General features: G+C 41.4%; 1 protein-coding gene across 2 annotated transcripts in view; it reads left to right on the top strand.

The window, feature by feature from the left end:
- Positions 1-1,272: 1,272 nt before the first annotated feature.
- Positions 1,273-19,993, top strand: part of UNC5C (unc-5 netrin receptor C) — a 258,693-nt gene continuing 239,972 nt past the window's right edge. For both annotated transcript variants that reach the window (XM_071555887.1, XM_071555886.1), the window contains exon 1: positions 1,273-1,432. In XM_071555887.1, coding sequence (XP_071411988.1) covers positions 1,309-1,432 — 124 coding nt within the window. In that variant the 5' untranslated portion in view covers positions 1,273-1,308. The remainder of the gene's footprint in view (positions 1,433-19,993) is intronic.

The following is a 19,993-nucleotide window of genomic DNA, read 5'->3' as shown; positions in this document are numbered from 1 at the left end:
ACTTCTGGGATGGAGATGGTGATGTTCCCTGGAGTACCATGGCATGGGGAGAGCTGTGGGGCCACAGCCTCTGGCATTGACACACCTGGTGTGTGAGGTGCTGGTTTGGTCATGGCTGCAGACAGCCTGTTCTGGCTCTGCAAAGGGAAGTGCAACTTAAAAGAAGAAAATAATAAACCAACCAAAATCCTACAAACATAAAATCCCCAACAAAACACAAAACCAAAAAATATGATGGGGAGAAAAAAATAAAGGAAAGGAAAAAAAACCTCCAAGCCCTAGAGAGCAACAGGAAAACCACATCAAGCTGTGGTTGAGCAGCAAACCTGAGGTGTAGGTGCTGCTGTCTCTCTGAGTGAGATTTGGTGGGTATGTGGTGAAGGCAGAGGTCGGGACACAGCTTTTTAGGACTATAAGGAGGGGTGGAAGGGTAAGGTCCGGCAGGGAGCGGCCCTAACCTTAAGAGAGAGGCCCTGGAGGGCAATTGGGGAGATGTTCCCCAGAGATAGTGGATTCTCCAACAGCTCTCCTGGTGCTCGCTCCGGCACTGCCCTTCACCCTGATGCTTGTGGGAGTAGACGAGTGTTGCCCGGTCCTCATGGGGATCCCTTACCCTGCATTTTATGGCTCCCTAAGAATGGCCCTGGTCGTCCAGAGCCCTGTGAGTGTGTGTGGGTGTGTCTGGCCCACAGGGATAGTGTGGGGACAAGTGACCCGATTTAGTGAAGTCCGGCCAGCGCAGCCCTGGCTCCCGCGTCTGCTCCCGGCAGCATTGCCGGGGTGTGCTGGGGAGGTGGTGTGAGCGTGTGTTTGTGCGTGTGTAGGCGCGCACGTGTGTGCACCAGCATCTGCGTGCGAGTGTGCCCGCGGGTGTGCGCGCAGGGGGCGCGGGCGGGGGAGGCGAAAGGGGGCCGGTTCTGCGGCGGGTGGCTCCCAGCCTCCCCCGCCCCCTTCCCTCTGGGTCTGCTCCTCTTTCCAGCTCGCATTTTATCGCAGGCGGCCGGCGCAGCCCCCTCTCCCCAGCCCCGGCCCTGGCCCCGGCCCCCGCCCACCCCCGGGGTGGAGGCAGACGCGCCGAGCAGCCCACGGGAAGAAAGCAGCGCTCTGCCGGCTCCGCGCCCCTCCGCGGGGCCATGCAGCGCCCCTGTGCCCCCGGTGCGAGCGCAGCCTCTTGGTCCGCCGCCCCCCGCGCCCCCTGAGTGCCCCGCGGGGGCTCCTCGACGCTCCGCGCCCGGCGGTGGGACGGGGCTGGCCGAAGCGGCACAGAAAAGCTCCGCGTCTCCGTGCGACTCCTCCGCTGCCCTGGCCATGGGAAAGGGGCTGGAGGGGACGGCGGCCCGCTGCGGGCTGGGACTGGGATACCTGCTGCAGACCGTGGTGCTCCCCGCCCTGGCCGTCCTGGGAGCCAGCCGCCCCAGCTCCGCGGCGCAAGGTAAGGTAATGGATAGATGGAAGGGTCGGGGCATCCTCCGAGTGCGGGCTAGAAATACGAATTTATCCAGTGATTGGGATTTTTTTCCTACGTCTGTATATGCAAGCAGTGCATTCCCCCGCATGCACGACCCCCGCCGTGGTCTGGTCGCAGTGGCCGAGTCGAGTTTGTCGGTGCTGAGCCTAGTCCGGACAGTCGTTTCCCTACCCTCCGTCCTCAGGTCGGGCACGAGAACAGGATTGGGAAGTTTGGGCTGAAGGAACCCCGTCGACAGCCCCCCGGGCCGGTGGAGGGGCGCCGGTGCGCCCCGGAGGGCTGGCTAGATGCGTGGGAAAGGCAGGTGCGGGGCGGGTGTCCCTCCGCAGCGGCACAGCCGTGCCCCGGGGCTCTGCTCTCGACGGTCATTTTTGAACCCCCCATCGCCCCTCACGCTCTCCTTCCTGCCTAAAACATGATATACCCGAAGGGAGTTACCGTCTTTCTGTGTTTATGTTTTGGGATTTTGTTTCCCTTCCCGTGTCGGGGATTCTGGAGTACATCTAGATCTGCTTTCCCTGTGGTCTGTATATATCAATTCCGCTTTCCAAATGACATTGTCCTGATTTTCAGTCCGTGTTTAGGGATGTTTGAGAGCATCACAAAGAGCTCTGGCTCAGTGTGGCACCCACCCACCACACAGCCACAGCAGGAGGCTTTTTCTCCTGCAAGCTGATGCTGGACAAACTTTCTCGGTGCTTTTCTTCTTTCTTCCCAGGAGTTAGACCTAATGTGGAAATGTGTTGGTTTTGTGGAGCACTGGAGAGAAAGGCTGTTGCTGCATGTGGGCAGAGCTGCATACAGCAAGGATGTGCGAGTTCGCTACAGCATTTGGAAATCCCAGTTATATGGCTAAGAAGAGAAAAGGAATTTTAGAAGCTGTTTTGTTTGGGGTTTTTTGGTTTTTTTCCTTATACGTAATCAAGAAGTAATAATACATACCAAAGTTTTGATTTGGACTTGCCAGCATAATGCAAGTATAAGAATTCTTGGTTTTCCTGGTGTCATTTCTGTGGAAAGGTACTGGTGAAAACTGTACAGATCTGAGATTGTGCTCTAACCCAACCGTTCTAAAGTGCACTCACCCAGCCATTCCAAAGTGCACTCCTCTGTGGCCTTTCTGACAAACGCGCAGTGCTAGTTGCTCTGATGCCCAGTGTTCCTGGCAGACTTTTGAGAGCTGCTGGTGGGCTGGATACACTGAAAATCATGTCTGTACACGTAATGGTGCTAATCCATTTCCTGCTGATACTTACTCCATCCTCAGAGTCCCATCCCCTTGCATTTGTTTCATGGGCATTTATTTCACAGGAAGATCAGAAATCTCGTCACAAAAAGGAAGTAGCAGAGAACAAAAATCTCGTATACATCCTGCCACATTTCACCTGTGTCTTATATACTGTTTTCTTTCACTGATTTGTTTCATGTTAAAGATAGGACAGGTCTGATGTTTTGTATTTAAAGGTTTTAATAGTACCATATGTATGTAGACCTAGATGTCAATGAGTACATATCAGTCTGTGTAGATGGGGAGTGTTTAAGAAGATGGACCTGGAGTGGAAAGGAGCTTGCCTCCTCTGCTAGCAGGATATGCGAGGTTGCATGACAGATGGCCTGAGTGGGGAAGAGAGGACCCCCTGCGTTCGGCTGTTTCAGAGCGCTCATCTCAGTGCCACAGGGCATAGCTCACACTCTTGGATGGTTTCTCCTTTCCATGCTTACCCTTCGTAACAGAAATGCCATGAGGGGAGAGGAGCCAGATCCCCGTGCCTGCACCGCAAAGGGTGAGCCATGTGTGGGACCTGTCATAGGACACAGGTGTGCTCACCTACCCAGAGAGGGACAGGGAGCTCTCCAGCAACACTTCCCAGTGTGCAATGTGTGATAAACTTCAATAACAGAGTGGAAAAGCCAGGGAATGTTCTTGGGATATAACTATTTGTCTTGGACTTGTTTTCCCATGTATACTTTTATTTCCCATTTGCTAGGACCAGGCACAGAATTTGGGTGCAGACCTGGTTTTGGCATTTTTCCCAGAGCTGAGGGATTTTGTGATTGATGTGTATGGTGGGGATCCTTATGGGTGTATGTATGTGTATATGGTGCTTCAGTGAGGCAATGAATCAACAGTTTAACTATGCCCTCTTCAGGAAGTTTCCTCATCATATAGCACCAGACAAAGTTTCCCTCGATTTTATTTACATGTTTTAAAAATAAATACGTTTCATCTCCATTGCTCAACTATCTTTAGCTTTTGAAGCAGGCTAGAAAAGGTATGAGCATTGCTGGGACATCTGCTTTCATGCTTTTCTTTTCCATTGCCTTGTGGAAAATGAATTTATTAACTGAGTAGCTGGTGGACTGACCCCCCACATTCCCTGGCAGATTCATATCACTGTATCTCGGTGCCCTCCTGTGAGCTTCTCAGCAGACCTAAATACAATTTTTGTTTTATTAGTATTTCTTATCTTCTTATCTGAAACTGGCTATGTATTTTTCCGCTGTTATCAGGAGAGAGCAGGAAATGGCCACAATGATAGAGACAGCCCTTAATTCTCAAAGTGTCTTGGATGGGGCCAGAATGATTATCAAGTCAAAATCAACTCTCTGCATTCACTATGACTCTATGATAAGCTGCATCAGAATGAGAATTTAAATGTCCCAAACTGTGCCCCTGCCCGGCATTTCAGTGCCATCTCAGAAAGAGTGACTTTTCCTTTGGCTCTTCAATCAGCGGAGACAGTTTTAGCTGTTGTGCTTCCCTACTACTTCCCTACCCCACCCCACTTCCCACCTCCCAGAGTGTTACCCACTTTTCCTCTGGCTCCCACCTTTTTGGTGCATAGATGAGACAAAAGGGAGGGTCAGAGTATCTGTCTGCAGTGACAAACATGGTTTTTGAGTTAATAACAATGGTGTAAAAGATGGAGAGAAAAGCCAAAGGGACTACGTATTAATGAGGTTGTGTTTCATTTATTCTTTTACAATGAAAGAGTGCATTTTTTATGCTTAACCCCTCAAACCTAATTAAATCAAAGTGATAATTTAAAAAGAAAACTGTAAAAGAGCCATATGTGCAGATATTTTTCTTGCCCCAGCATAGTCTGTATTAGCAACAGCAGCAGTTTGAAAATGCTTAGTGCGGAAAAAGTGAAATATAACATGTGAATGTACTAACCTTTTGGGGATGCATTTCCTAATTAAATACCTAAACTCATCTTGTTGAAAAAAGGCGGGGAAAGAACTTAATTATCTTGATGCATCAGTGGACCTCTTGTATTTGATCATGTGGATGTAATAGTATTGTATTAATAAAGCAAGAGCCAAGTAGTATCTCGCTGTGAATGGATAAGGCCCTTTGGATCATTAATCTGTTTTAAAGCAATGTACTGTGGCAGATTTCCGTGATGTTTATGAGTTTGGGCTGAATATGGCAGTCCATAGTCATCCTGAGCAGCATTTTGGTATGGCAATAGTCTTTACTGAAAGCAAAGCAGCCACCAGGTTTCCTTTGCTGACTGAGGTGCAGTTTAAGCAGGATTAAAATTAAGTGGATAGATCTGTCCATAGAGGAAGGATTCCTCCCTGGGAATGTGGGAGTCAGAATCTGAGCTCTTCCTCTGGCTCCAGGCTCAAGCAGTTGGTTGCAGTAGCCATGGAAAAAGTCTGTAGATCATGTACAATCTCCTTCTGAAGGCTCTTCAGCATTACTGTCAGTGTCATCCACTCCTCTGTACAACAAGAATGCCAGACATTTCCACAGTTGTTGTGCATGTTTGCACTTAATCATTTTACATGGATCATTCACTGCACAACTTTATTTTTCTTCAGTAATGGTCTCAAACCCCAGTTATTCACTGTATTTTGGGAATAGCTTTGTGTGTGACATACAGATTCAGAAACAGGAAACAGCATTAACCAAATTAAAAATATTTTCCTAATTTAATTTTCCAAATACAATACATCTGAAAACAGGAATACAACTCTGTGCCAAGGCCAGGCAAATCACTTCCATGGCTGGTCTGTGCAGTAAGAGAGGAGAAAATGTGGATTGTATTTGTTAGGCATTTTCAGGTAAATACTTGATTTTATGCAAATCAAGGAGAGGTCTTTTGATGTGCAGTCTGCCAAGTTCAGTTGAATAGGATATTAAGCAACATCAGTTCCTAAGGAAGGTAAGAGCAGCTCAGGCTGAGTAGGACAACAATTTAGTATTTCTGTACAGTATACAATCAGAGTGCTGTGTATAAATAAAATACTTAAGGAGAGTTATATTTTGAAAGTGCAGCTACATTTATGTCATGCTACCAGCTAAACAATCTTGTTTGGAGCAACCCGTTTTATAGTGTGTGGGTATATTTATTGATTTCTGGTTCTTTCTGGATTTTACATCATCAGACTTTTGAGGAATCAGTTCTGGTTACCTTTTCTGGAAAAGGCACAAAAATTACTTTTGCAGCTCACCAGTAAAATATGTTTGAATTGCTGTTGCAAAGAGAACTTCCTGGGTAAATTGGCATTGCTCAAAATAGTGAACTGTTTGCTGTGATTTAGTCAGAGAGCATTCGACTCGAGTCTCAAATGCTCAGATTGTTGATTTGTCATTGAAATCATGTTACTGAAGGCTATCTTTGAAAAAACAGTTAATGTAATAATGGATGCTCTGCCTGTGCAAAATATTTCATATAACTCTTTGTATGTCTCTATAGGAAAAAATGGCATTCCCTTTCCCTCTTTTCTCCCTTTAGGGTGGAGAGAGGGCTGTGCTAGTTTGTGGAGTGCACATCTTGTTAGCCACCCAGTGGAGGTATTCAAGTCTAGCAGGCAGGGATCTTGGCATCAGTGCCAGAAAAGAGTAATTACACCGTCTGTCATTTTCATTAGCCCTCTTTGCTTCAGTTTCAGCTTGGAGGTATAAGAGGGCTTTTAAAGTATAAGTCAAGAATTAAAAGCAAGGACTAAGAGATGAGCAGTGGCTTTCCAGTTAGCTATAACCTCCATAAACACAGCATCAGAATAATGTTGTGCAGAGGCAGAGTTCAGTGACGATTGCTTCCAAGGGCTGAAGGAATGGTGGTGTTTTAAGTGATTTATTGTGTGTGCTCAGTAGAGTCCAGTCTCGTGAGCAGGCATCCCCAGATCTTTCCGTCATATCATTATCCAATAGGTGGTCTGAAGGAAATGTTATTAATTCTTCTGGGAGGCAAACTGTACTCAAAGAAACACTTAATTTGCATCATTTGCAAGCAAGCATTTGAAATTATGCTAAAAGGGAAATGGTTATAAAGAACCTTACACAGAACAAATAGGAACAACAAAATTCCCCTTAATTGTGAATGTACTTTATTCCCCTGTGTTTAATTTAATGGGGTCATTGCAGGTACTCCAACCCCAAACTTCTCTGCTGGTATGAGAAGCTGATTTATTAAGTATTGTTGCTGTTTTTGTGATTGGTTTGTTAAACATTTTGAAGAACATTCATTGTAGTTATTGTGTTTAGAATTATCTCTCTAGGGTGAAGATGTAGGATAAAACTGACTGCACGCAGTCTGAATAAGATACAAGAAAGCCTCAAACTGCAGTCGTGTTCCAGTTGTTTTCTTTGAGGTTGGCTCTGCTTGTACAAACAACATGCACAAGTAAGGCACAGCCAGTCAGAGTAGTGAGCAACAGCTGCCAGAGGTCTTCCCATCTTTCAGTAGCCTCAGAGGTTCTTGTATATAGCTTTCCCCTAGGTAGTCAGCTTCCTGTTTGCTTTTATGACTCCATCCCAAATCACATGTACATTAAGCAGGAAACATGAGATTTCCTCCCAACTCATCAAACATCAGGATTTGGGGAGCCCCTTTATAGCCTGGCACATTATCTAAAAGTTTGTGCTGGGAAAGAAAGAGCTTCATGCAAGAACAGTTCCACTTAAAAATATCACTTTTATGAACATGGAAAATTTAGGGCGAAACAAAAGAAAAGATTCCTTGTTGTTTATTTGCTAGGGAGAGGTTGGAAAGAAAAGCAAGAAACCTTAATCAAAACCAGAAAAGATTCAGTTATTTGAAAGGTCAACAAAGCCCAAAATATTTACCTTACTGACCAAACTCTTTGTATTTATGCCCTCTGAAAATACGTTAGGTGTTCAGTGAAAATTAAATTTATATTTTTCCATATATTTCAACCAGCGTAGTGAAAAAGATCAGTTAAACTTGATTGACAGTCCTGGTTAAGCACTGGTTAAGGTGTAAAAGCAGTACTTTATAGATCTCACTTTTTTCTTTTTGCCTTTTTTTTTTCTTGTATATCATGCTGATTTTACTGTAATGCAAGTTGAGATGGAGACCCAGGTTCTCAGTGGTGCCAGATATGCCCTGAAGTCCACCAGGAAACATCAGGCAACACTGGATTTAGGTGAGCACCTTTGCTGTTCCTCAAATACAGACAGTGCTGCTCTAGCTTGCATGACAGTCCAATAGTCCTGTCAAGTCAGGGACATGTCCTGTGTCAGTATGTGACGTTGGAGTGCATCAGTACCTCCTCAAATTCTCACTTTTCCTTGTTGTGTGTCCTACACAGGCAGGACAGGAGAAGCACCCAAAGAGCTGTGCATGCTCATCTCAGTTGGTGATACCTCCTGTTGGGGACATCTGCAGTTAAGTTTTTAGGATAGTTTTGCTACATGTTTGCATTGCTAGAGACAATGGAAAGTTCTCATTTGTCACATTGCATTAGCTATTTAATCTCTAATCTATCTTGCTGGGTTTGGAAGTTTGCTATATTTATCACAGTTTTGTGGAGAGATCTAAGGGGAATTACTTAAGGCTGTAGGGCAAATGTATTAGGGAGCCAAAATGCAAACTTGAGGCTTCTGAGTACCCAAGACTGGTGCTCCAGTTCATCTCCCTTCTTGTCTGACAGTCCCAATGAGGGATGCTATGAAGGGAATGCTATGTTGAAGGCTCTCAGATACCTTCCCAATGTTGTATTTGTTGAGTCTCACTGATGGTTTGTATATATCTGCTGATATCTAGGAATATGTTTAGAAGGATATCCTGGTTTAGGAATGGTACTCCCTAGTTTAGTGCTCGCACTGAGACGCTCCAAACCTTGCGCCACTTCCTCCTCCCCTACCCCTTCTCCTGTGGTGGGATGGAGAGGAGAATTGTAGGCACAAAAGGTAAAGATCATGGCTGAGATAAGAAAGATGTACTGGAAACAGCTTTGAGATAAGAAAATTAACAGTAACAGGAACAGTAATAATTACACAGGCTACAAGAAATAAGCAAAGGATTCCCATGGAAACCCCCTGACAACAGCAACCCCAACAACCTGCCTGTTCTCTCTGGCATGATAGGCTGAACTGGAAGAGAGCCGTTTCCTCATCTCCAGAAAATGATGTGAGGTGGTATGGAATAACCTCCATGGTATGCAATAACCTCTGTGTCCTAGCCATGCCGCCTCCTGGCTATTGCAAATTAACCCTGCTCTGGCTGGAACCAGAACAAAGGAAGAGTGGAAAAGTATACAATGTTCCTTAGGAAGAGGGATGTTTCCTGGAAGCTCTGACTTTCTGGTAGCAGGCAGTTTGGAAGGATTTGCTTTACCCAGGGAAGGATTTGCTTTGCCCAGTGAAATCCATAGCGTTATCTCAAATTGTAAGGAGAAGAGCAGATCCGGTGCACTGTTGTAAATGGACTAGGGATCAATGCCATGGGTTGTTTTGCTTCATTTGTGTTTAATCTGCACTGTGTTATTCAACTATACTTCATTCATCTGAACGACTTAGGCTCCAAAGGACCCTTTTGCCTTACCAGTCATAAAAGCTATGAAGTTGCCTAGGCAATTAAATCAATTTTTTTTCCTCTTGTTGTGGTAACATTATCAACAATAATGCTGAAGGAGCTCAGTTAGATTTTAGTGGCCTGGCAACAGCTGAGCATTTTTTTGTCAGGTAGCTCCTGCCAATCCCTTTTTAGTTATTTTCAAGAAGTAAAGTAGCTTTATTTCTTAGCCTTATATTGAGTGAGAGGTTGAAATGGTAATCTCTGTGGATTAACGGTGTATCCTTTGAGGAAAAGGAAAGCTTGCATTTTTCTTAGTCCCCTGAGTGCTGGGTACAATTGTTTAAGAAATCTTGGATTTCATCAGCTAGATACAAGGAAATGTGCAAGTAAGCCTTCAATGATCTGGCAAAAGAGGTTGACTCTATTGCAGCCATTTTGGAAACATCTTTGAACTGAGAGTTGTTCCACAGGTGTTTCTTTGCTTGACTTTAGTACATTTCATATGAGACAGTGAAAAGTGATCACCACAGGATTATTACTAATTCAGAGCTTCTTGGAGAGCTATATTTCAGCCATAATTTTGCTAAAATAATGGCTGGAACATGAACTGCTGCACATTTATGATATGGTATATTTATTTACTGTCTAAATACATTGCTTATCTTATTCAGTTTCAACATAAGTGTTTATACTGGAAAGTTTACACGGTGAGTGAAAATAATAATACAGTCTCACTAAATGAGGTTAATTGCAGTTCAGTCATACCAAAATCGAGGAGTGAGAAGTGGGACAGAACAGCAAAGTGAGACTAATTCTGTTCTCATGTGCATTGGATTTACCTACACTGACTGAAGCCGGGGTAATTATCAGGGGTTATCCAAGTACAAATATGCACAGTCTTAGTCTGCATTAATTTTCTCTTTCATTAGTATATCTCTATGTTTTGCCAGATGCTCATGGAGTTAGCACAGATGTATCCTTCTCACCTTTCCCTACAACATCAACAACTTCATGTGTCTGCCTCCTTACTCTGCAGTTCTATGCATACAAAAGATGAGTGGCCACGAGTAGCAATGAATAGATGGAGCTAACAGGATAACAGTGAGGTCTCCAGACTGAAATTTCAGGTTGTCTGCACTCAGATGAAACTGTATAGAAATCTGCTGCTTGAACCTTTATTAAAGTGATGAAATTCAGTGGTGCTTTCAACTAGGAGGAGATAAAGTTTCTCCTGTTATATGCGGCTACTTCATTTCTGAAAATCAGAGTTGATTGTAGAAACTAGAATTGTCTGCTTAAGGAACAGAGTTGTAATTAAATGGGGAAGAATGCCCTTCTTTGACTGCTGTTCACAGAAAATTTTGTTGAATTGTCTCATGAAATACTAGTGTTCTTTTCTCTGAGCCTTTTGGCCCCGAAGTTGCAATAGTTTTTGGCAAGTCATCGTCCCCATTACAAATTCTTTTCATGCAGACGTTCCAAACATAGCTTTAGGGACTTCCTTTCTGCTTCCTCACCAGTTTCTGAAGGTGAGAGTAACTTTTTTGGTCCCTTGCTCGAATCAAATTCAGCAATCTTCTTATGCAGCAGGTCTCTGATGGCAGGAATATGAGTCCTGCTTTTCCTTCTCTTCCTCATGTAAAATAGCAAGTAGGAAGTTCCTCATTTCTTAGTTCCTAAGTAACTAGAAAGTTTGTAGCTAGAAAGTTTAGTACTGGGACCTGGCAGTTTTACTATCCGTTTCCTTTTGGTTTTGTTTTCTTTTTTTTTTTTTCTAATGCCTAGTGCTTACACCAAGGACAGACTTATGCTGTATAAGGCCAGGTTATGACCACCAACAAATACAGTTCCTTTACTTTCAAAGCCAGTACACATCAGAAGCTGATCTGATTCTGTGTTAAAAATATTGTTGCCACAGCAGAGTGAGACTAGGATGGATGGGCCTTGATTTCATCTAATTTGCTGGCAAGTTTGTTGTGGGATTGTTCGGGGTTTGGGGATTTTTAAGCTAAATAATTCAAATAACTTTAAGGCTTTCTATTTCTCTTACATGTAGCAATGTGACTCTTTCCTGTAGAGAGATTAACACAGTGCCTAACTTGAAAACAGATTGGGGAGATTCTTTCAAGCAGATATTTTTTCTCTTGGGTTTTGTCATGATATTTCAGATAAGAACACTGAGAGCCAAATGTTGCCATCTGTAGGCAGATATCCACATAAATATCTATTACACACAAATGTGGCAATTTCGTGCCTTAGCACTGAGTTGTTTTTGAACTAAAGGCCTCTGCTACTATAAGCATGGGTTTCGAAGGGTTGAGTTAGAAGTACAACCTGATAGCTGGTAAGAAAAGTGGTTATTATCCTGGTTTAGGCAGTAGAATGAGAAGTGCCATATGCCTTTCATGAGCACTGGAAAAGGCAAAACTGTTCAGCTGCTAAGCTTTGTCCTTTGCTTGTCCTGAACTATTTCTGCATGGAACTTTTTTTCTTTTTATTCCTGCCCCACCCTTAAATGTTATGTGTTTGTTCTTTGTAGTAAAGATGGCTATTAGATAAAGCCTTCCAAAACTTAAAAAAAAGGCCTAATTTACTTATTTACTTTATAAACATTTCTATCATTTTTGTGGTCTCAAGAGGAAAGTTTTAAATTTGCATTTATAAGAAACATTTGCAACAAAAACTGAATTAAAATAGCAAAGTGACATTGTGTGGGCTATTAATCTGCCTTTTTTTTTACTGATCAGCTTATTTTTACCAGTATTTGGATTCATTGTAAAGATCCTTTCTCTTAGGGAAATCAACTGATGGCAGTATCTTGATCAAATTTACTTTCTGTCTGATTATTTTCACTAGATTGCTTGAGATTTACTCACTGGAGCAAGACAAGGAAAATTGGGCCTTTTGTCTTTAAAGTTTCGAATCCACTAGTACCAATGCAGAACAAATTTCACTCGCAGAGGGCAGGCTGAGGTTAAGTTGGTTTTAAAGATAACAGTAGATTCCAGTGTCCTTGCATTTGTTTTGTATTTGGTGACAGTCACTAAATCAGAGGAAGGAATGTTCAAACAACACACTTGAGGAAAAGTGATTTTTATAGAAAGGGCCCATTCCTGCTAATAGCCAGTAACTGCACACAACCCCAGTGACATTAAAAGTCCATTAGCTAAGCCCAATTTAAACACCCGCTGATGTTATGTCAGCTAAATGTATATTGGAATTTTTCATGTAACACAGCAATAGCACTTCTGTAATTTTTCTAAAACTATGTACATTAAGGAAAGCGAATGTCATCTGATAGTAGTAAAATGAAGAGTTCACATTAAAGTAGGGAGAATTGTAATCAAACTGAAGTCACCATCTGGTTACATTAACAAGAAACAAAACTAGTTACAAGTAAAGCAGGGAGTGTCAGGTTTCTGAATTAAAGCTAGATTAACAAATCTAGTGTACAGGCTTCTGTAATACAGGATAAGCACAGGGCTGCTTAACTGCTTGGTTTTTATCATTAAATATATTCTGACCTTGTTTGAGAAAAGTTTATATGGAAGATAAGATGCTTTCTCACGTGAAGCACTAGTTTGGTATGGAAGAAGGTTTTTTCCTGGCTATGTAGGAAATATGTCTCATTACAGCAAAGTGAAAACTTTAAAACGTGTCAAGATAGTGTTTGTATGCCTATGGTCTGAAATTGTAGTTAACCCATGGCACAGCAAATAGCATCAAAGAGAGGGTTGAAAAATATGTTGAGAAAAATGGTGCCTGCTTGGTAAAGCATCCATCAGACTGTAGTTTTAGTACCGTGGTCTTGGGACCCACAGAGGCACAGTTTAGCAACTGGTTTGGCAGTGGGTCTAATCCAGAGAAGTCACTTTGAAGTCTGCTTTTAAAACAGATCTTGTGTTATAAAGCCATTGTGGAGACAGGCAAAGGGTCTCTTAGTAAGTTAAAGTGAGAACTGGGAACAGAGGGGTAATTAGTCCCTTACTGACATGCTCCCAAGTATGGTGAAGTATTGCTGTAACCTCCTCAGCCTCAATAGCTGTGCTAGTATCTGTCCATTAGCAAAACCTTGTACAAGTACTGACAGGAGGAGAGCTGAAACGCCTGATACGGGTAGACATACCCACTGCAAAAATCCTGTGAACGTGTCTGGAGGGCTCCCTTCAGCTCTTACAACACTGTGTTAGTAGAACAAAATTCTCAAAAGTGTCATGAGGCTGAACCTGATTTTTTTTTTTTCCTGACATCAGTAGCGTGCCCAGAGCAGATTGTGTGTTTATGAACCACAGGGTTTAAAGAGAGTAATTCAATTGCATTTTCCCCCCTTCTGGAAAAAACATGTAAACATATTACTGAACTAAAGCCTGGTTTTAATTACAAGCAGTAACTTTTTCATGTTGACAGATTTTCACATGGAAAGCTTTATTGAAAATGAGAGAAGACCTTTTTGCCATCGTTAATTCTTGTTGCTTAGTGCTTTTATCAAGTACAGTAAAATACGGTTTATAATTATTTCCAAGCTTATATGGACATGTTTAATATAATTACTAAACAAAATCCTGTTTACTGACATATTGCTTGTGAAACCAGCCTGAATAATCTGGTCTCTGGCCCATATAAATCAGGCAATAATAACAGCTGTAAATATTTCATAATACACTTAGAGTGCTTTGATTTTAATACTGAATCCACTTTTGGGTTTTAAGGATAAAACACAGGTCAAAAACAACTTGTACCATATGTTCTTTCTTAATCTCTTGCACTACATTGCCTGAAAGTTATTAAAAATCATTATAGTATTTTATTATTAAAAAATAAATACATACACATTCATGAGCTGGGAAAATTAGGTAATTGCATTATGCTGGAGCTAACGAAATGGCGCCATTCTCATTGGCACAGGACAATTTCTCCAATACAGCCATGAATATTTTTCATTGGGAAAGGCATTGTAGTGCCAATACTCTTTGTCTTTTTCAAAGTTTTCCTATTTTTATCTGTCTGAATGTTTCTATATTGTATACTAAGCCTGAAAGACATGCATAAGACACTAAGAAGAAGCTGGTTATGCAGCTGATTTGGGTGGCCAAAGGGCTGGGAAACCAAAGATGACAGAGGCCAGGTTTGTTATGTTGTGCTGGGGGACCCTTGATACTGTGTTATGTGCTGGGCCCTGTCTTTCTGGGAAGGCTTTGAGCTTGTATTGAAATACAAGGAAGAAAAGGTGACCAATCATCTGTCTACTGCAGAATATTTGAGGTTGCATGCGACTATTAAATCATCTTTGAGAGTTCAAACTGTGTGTGTGGTTTGTCTAGTTCAGAAGAGGGCCTTGAATATTCAAAAAAATGTTTATGATCATCCCTCAAGTCATTTTTCCCTGCTCCAAACAAAGACCTTAGAAAGTAGTTGTGCAAAAGACATCTTGCAATTTTTGTTTACTTTGTAATGTTCTTAAATCTCTGAAATAAAATAAGAAACAAAGTAACTAAAGTACTATTTTGAAAGGCAAATTTGAAAAATATTCACTTTGGGATTTTTTTACCCTTGTCCTGCAGTTGGATTCACTCACTAAAGTTGACATAAGTTTTCAAATGTTTTGACTGTTGCACTATCTGAAGAAATTGTTAGTCTCCAAAACTATGCCAGGCTCCTTCATGAATGTTTTCTCTTCTGAGCTATGAACCAGTTAAGCTCAGGACCCCGCCCCCAAAATAAAAAGCACAACTAACTGTTGTTATGAGGTAGGTGATAACGTTGGGATATATTGCAGGATAAGATTTTTATTTCTTTTCCTATCTCCTTGAGGGGATATAAAAAGTCTGTGGATATGTTCAGCAACCCAAGGTGCGTGTTTGTGCAAAGGGGCTCCTTGGCCTTGCTTTTAGATGGTCAGTATTTTAAGACATATCAACATATCATGGTAGGTGGTGATACTTGCCATCAGTGTCGAGTGTCCATCTCAGCATCCTTTGGGCACCTAGGGATTCAATGCTATGATTTGCAAAGGTGTTACTATAAAATATGTAGCAAGTCACTCTCTCTAGAGAGATCACAGGAGTTCCTGAGTGCAGTACTTTAATGTTGGAAAGCTGAAGTCCCAATTCTCAGTTTTCTGTAGTATGAAAACTTGTACTGAAGTGTGAGTCATTGCTTAAGAACATTGAAATGCATGAACAATATTAAATTGCTTTGTTATATGTATGCACACAAACACTGTGTATGTGTATCCAGACACTGTCATTGGGAAGTTATTAGTATATATAATTAACTAACCACAAGGAATTTCTGGACTGAAATAGCTTATGTAAGCCTACATGTTTCCTTCCCACAAACCCAGCCTAAAGGCTCATGCAAGACCTTTGCCAAGGAAATATCTTACTGTCCATGAAATATTATTTGGGGAGATGCACTTACCTGCAAGGGTACAGAGCTTTACCTGGAAATAGTCCTACCTTCAAAAGTTAGTTCTTCTGACTTGTGCTCTGTGTTGTTTATAAATGCTGTGTTGTTTCATATTAGGTGATGTGACCTTTAGATTTCAGCTGCTGCCATTATTTAACTGGCAGCATGAGTCTTCCTTCAGGAGCCTGTTGTGGTTTAACCCAGCAGGTAGCTAACACCACACAGCTGCTGGCTCACTCCACCTGCACAGAGTAGGATGGAGGAACAAATTGTGGGTGGAGGGAAAAGTAAAATCTCTTGGATTGAGATAAAGATGGTTTAATAGGGCAGAAAAGAAAGAAAATAATAGTAATATCAAGAACAACAACTATAAAATACTTAGAATATAGAAAACAAGTGATGCACAGTCCAGTTGTTTATCACTTGCCAACTGATGCCCAGCAAGTTCCTGAACAGTGGCCCCTGGCCAGTTTTCCCTCCCATGTATATACTGACTATGACATGATGTGGTATGAAATATCCCTTTGGTCCGTTGAGGTCAGCTGTGCTGCTGTGTTCCCCTGTTCCCTCCCAACTTCTTGTGCACCACCAGCCTCCTCGCTGGCAGAGTGAGGTGAGAAGCTGAAAAGTCCTTAATTCACTATAAATACTGCTTAGCAACACCCTAAAATGTCAGTATGTTACCATCATTACTGTCATCCTAAATCCAAAATAAAGCACTATACCTGCTACTAGGAAGAAAATGAACTCTCTATTCCACATGAAACTAGAACGCAGCCAAAATTACTAACGAAAATTTGTGCAACACAAAGTTTTTGTGACTCAAAGGCCAACAGATATGACTTGTGTGTATGAAGACCAGTTGTGGTAGTGTAGGTCTGGAATTCAGGAAGGTCAAAGGTGTTTTCATTAGGGAGGAAATGGAGACCAGCTGGCTTATTTATGCTTATAAATATATATAACTGTATTTAGGTGCACAGGTAAATTGTGTATGCCACCTAGCCCCATCTGTTCCTAATAAATTTCAGCCTACAGGCTCTAGGTTTTGAAACATTTGATTACGCTCAGATAGGTGAACTTTCTAAGTAGAAGAGCTGGCCTTCACAAAGTATGTTTGCAGCTGAACCTCTCATTTTGTGTAAACCAGCAGAGCTTCCCTGAGGTCAGTGAGTGTCTCAGTTCAGCACCAGCTGAGGGCTGCTAACAGTTAGGATTTCTGTAAGACTGTATTTGTGGAGGAGAGATTTTTATCTCGTCTGTTTGGACAGAAAAAATTTTCATGACTCCAAGTGCACTTTAAAAAAAAAATGGGTGAAAAAGGACCAGACACTGCAAAGTACATCAGAGAATGGTTCCCATGTTAAAAAAGGAGTTTCTTTATCACTAAAATGGGGAGAAAAATCTTTGTATCTTTACAAGATCTTGTTCCACTTAGGAGAGCCTAAAGAAAAGATAGGCATCTAGAAGGGCAATTATTGGGTAAAATGCTCTTTTATGACTACAAAATTTTTGAGGCTTTTTATTTTTTAAACAGAAAATCTTCTTTGGAAGTTTTTGCAGCCACTAACTGATGCAAAGCCTCTTCAAAGACTTAGTAATTAAAATGAAAAATCTGCATGTTCACATTGCCCTTACTCTTTGCAGTTGCCTGTTCCCACAACATCACCCTACTTCTGAACAAAACCCGAGATGAACTTTTCTCAGTAGGTCTCTGTACCATCGAGGCCATCATCCTAGCTGTGACAATGACAGTCACTTTTGATCATCTTAGAGGATATTTACAGAAACAGAAATAAATCTTGATTCTATTAGACAATGGAAAATTAAAACATACAAAAATCAAATTGTTAGGATTAGTGATTTCAAATACTAGTTAGTTACGATGGAAAACATACATTTCCTTGGAGAATTAAGAGTTTTGAATACACTACAGGCTTTGTTTTTTATTTCCCTTGCGGTAAGACAAATACTTCATTGTATAAAGAAGTTCAAGCATCCTCTTCCCCCAAAATACATGTTCATAAATAACAAGGTATAGACTAAACATTCTTTTCTCTTGCATGAAAACTGCAAGAAGAAATTTATTTGTGGGATTTGAGGCTGGAGAAAGGGAGCAGAATAGTATGTATTTACTAGCCACTTCAAAACCACAAGACAGACAAAAATTTATGCAAAGCAGCCTGTTTAAAGGTTACCAAAGCATGTTATGCATGATGCTACTTGAGTCAAGGAAGGGAAGGTGGTGATAAAGAAGCTGCTGCTGCATTTTTTTAGGTCACCAGCACAAAGCGGACTGGTCCTGCCTAATGAGCATGAGTGACCATGCAGTCATCTCACACCACTAATTGCTTGGACAGAATGTGGCCCTGACACAAGAGGCTTTGAGTTTCCCTGTCTCATGAAAGGCCTCAGGATTCTCAGTTCAGGCTGAAAGACAATTCAGTATGAGCTAAGGCAAGCAGGGAGGAAAAATTCCTTGGAAACTAAGTCACATGAACCTGTTTGGGGTATTTTTTTTAAATAAATGTGCCATCATCTATATGAAGTATCTGTTGTGGCTATAAGGCACATTTCGCAACAGAGATGTTTTAAAAAGAAGAATAATATTTACTATTGCCACCAGGTTATTTCTTGATGTTTTTTGGTTGGTTTGTTTCTTTTTTTAATGTAAGGCTGTTCCTTATCACCCTAAGAAATCTTGCAGAAATGGGTAGGGGGCATGTAGAACAATTTTCTGAATTGGTCCATCTAGCTATTAAAAGGATACCAAAGAGTCGTTATTATATTTGAATGCAAGAGTAAACTGTAAACCCCAAGGGAATGTATGTGGGATCCTGCAAGCTGTCTGAGTGACGAATTTGGAGCAAAATAGAGGGGAAGTTTTGGTGAAAAGACCATAGATCAGGTCCATTTCTGAGTGCTAATGCTGATGCCAGGGCACAGCTACTTGTTATCAGTGACTCTCCTGTTGGGATGCTTGAGGTGTCATTTTGATGCAGTTGCTGGGTATGCTAAGTTGTAAATTACAAAAAAGGAGCTGAAAAAGTCATTGTGGACTTTCATACACAAGAAAAAATGTCAAAGGAAAATTTGAAGCAAAAATAGGACTACCAGGACTACCAGTGCAATTCTGTAGAAATCCTTTCCCTTGTGAGCAGTTCTATTAACCTTTGAATTATGATGACACTTATGCAAGGATTTGTGCTTCGGTGTGTGAGTAATCCCACACTGCTAATATGCAGCCTTGCAAAGTTGTGTGTGGCCTAAAATGAGTAGTCCCATCAAAGTTTCCCAATAGAATCAGAAACCATTCCTTAGGAGGGAGTTCAGACCTGGAACATAACTCCTCTGAAGAATTCTTAATCTAAACTTGCTGTTGCAGGAACTCTTACCAGGAAAGTTTTGATCATGTCTATTGATTAAGGAAGCGGGGGTGGGAGGTGGGGGGTGGTGTTAGATTGTTGGGGTTTTGTTGTTTGTTTTCAGGGGTTTTTTTGTATCTTAAGGAGTAAATTGAAAGGTCATTTTTTATATTGATGTGCAAGGAGTTTTATTGATTCTCTTTTATGAGGCATTAATGAAATCTTTAGAAGCCTGACACAATTGTATAGTTAACCTTGGCAAGTTACATTTGTAGAAAAGGGAAGATAGAATGTTCCATTTTAGCATTTTAAATTATGTGTGAGGGAGTGAATTTTATGGAACCAAAAGCCTCTTAGCACAGAGGGAGCATGATATATCTATAGTAACCCATTCACTCCAAAATGTGCTTAGCAGAGACTTTTTTGGGAATACTTTGTTTTGGTGCCTAATAGTACCACTTATTTATCACTATGAAAACAAGCAGGAAAGTCTATCACTCACTATGTGTGCCAGAAATGCCTTCCACAGTCACAATGGTGGTATGTCAAGAGTCTGTCCCACTTTAAAAGAACAGGCAGGATTTATTCTGGAAGTGTACCAAAATGGACCAATATGTCTCAAAAATATGAAGCTGGGATCAATTTTGCAAAGTTAAAATAAACAGTAGTCACACTTGACCCAGTATATTATGCTAGCAGAGGAAGAAATGTAAAGAACTGGGGGTATATATGGATTTGGCTTGGTAGAACATTAAATATCATATATTGTATTAAAAATGATCCACCAACTTAAAAACTATTCATAATAAAATTTGGGAAGACTTTTCAGTGCATTAGTTCATTCTACCCTCTTTTCTAAAACTTGTTTTTCTACCTCTTAAATTAATGAAGGCCATCTTGACTATGAAATACAAAGCTAATGCCCCCTGAGAAACAATACTTTAGCATAGTGGAAGCTCAGGAGACTTTGAGTGAATGTT

The sequence above is a fragment of the Pithys albifrons genome, chromosome 5 (genome assembly GCF_047495875.1).
Source record: "Pithys albifrons albifrons isolate INPA30051 chromosome 5, PitAlb_v1, whole genome shotgun sequence".
NCBI classification, from domain to species: Eukaryota; Metazoa; Chordata; class Aves; order Passeriformes; family Thamnophilidae; genus Pithys; species Pithys albifrons.
Note: the sequence above shows the minus strand (reverse complement) of the source record. Positions and strands in the feature narration are given on the sequence as shown.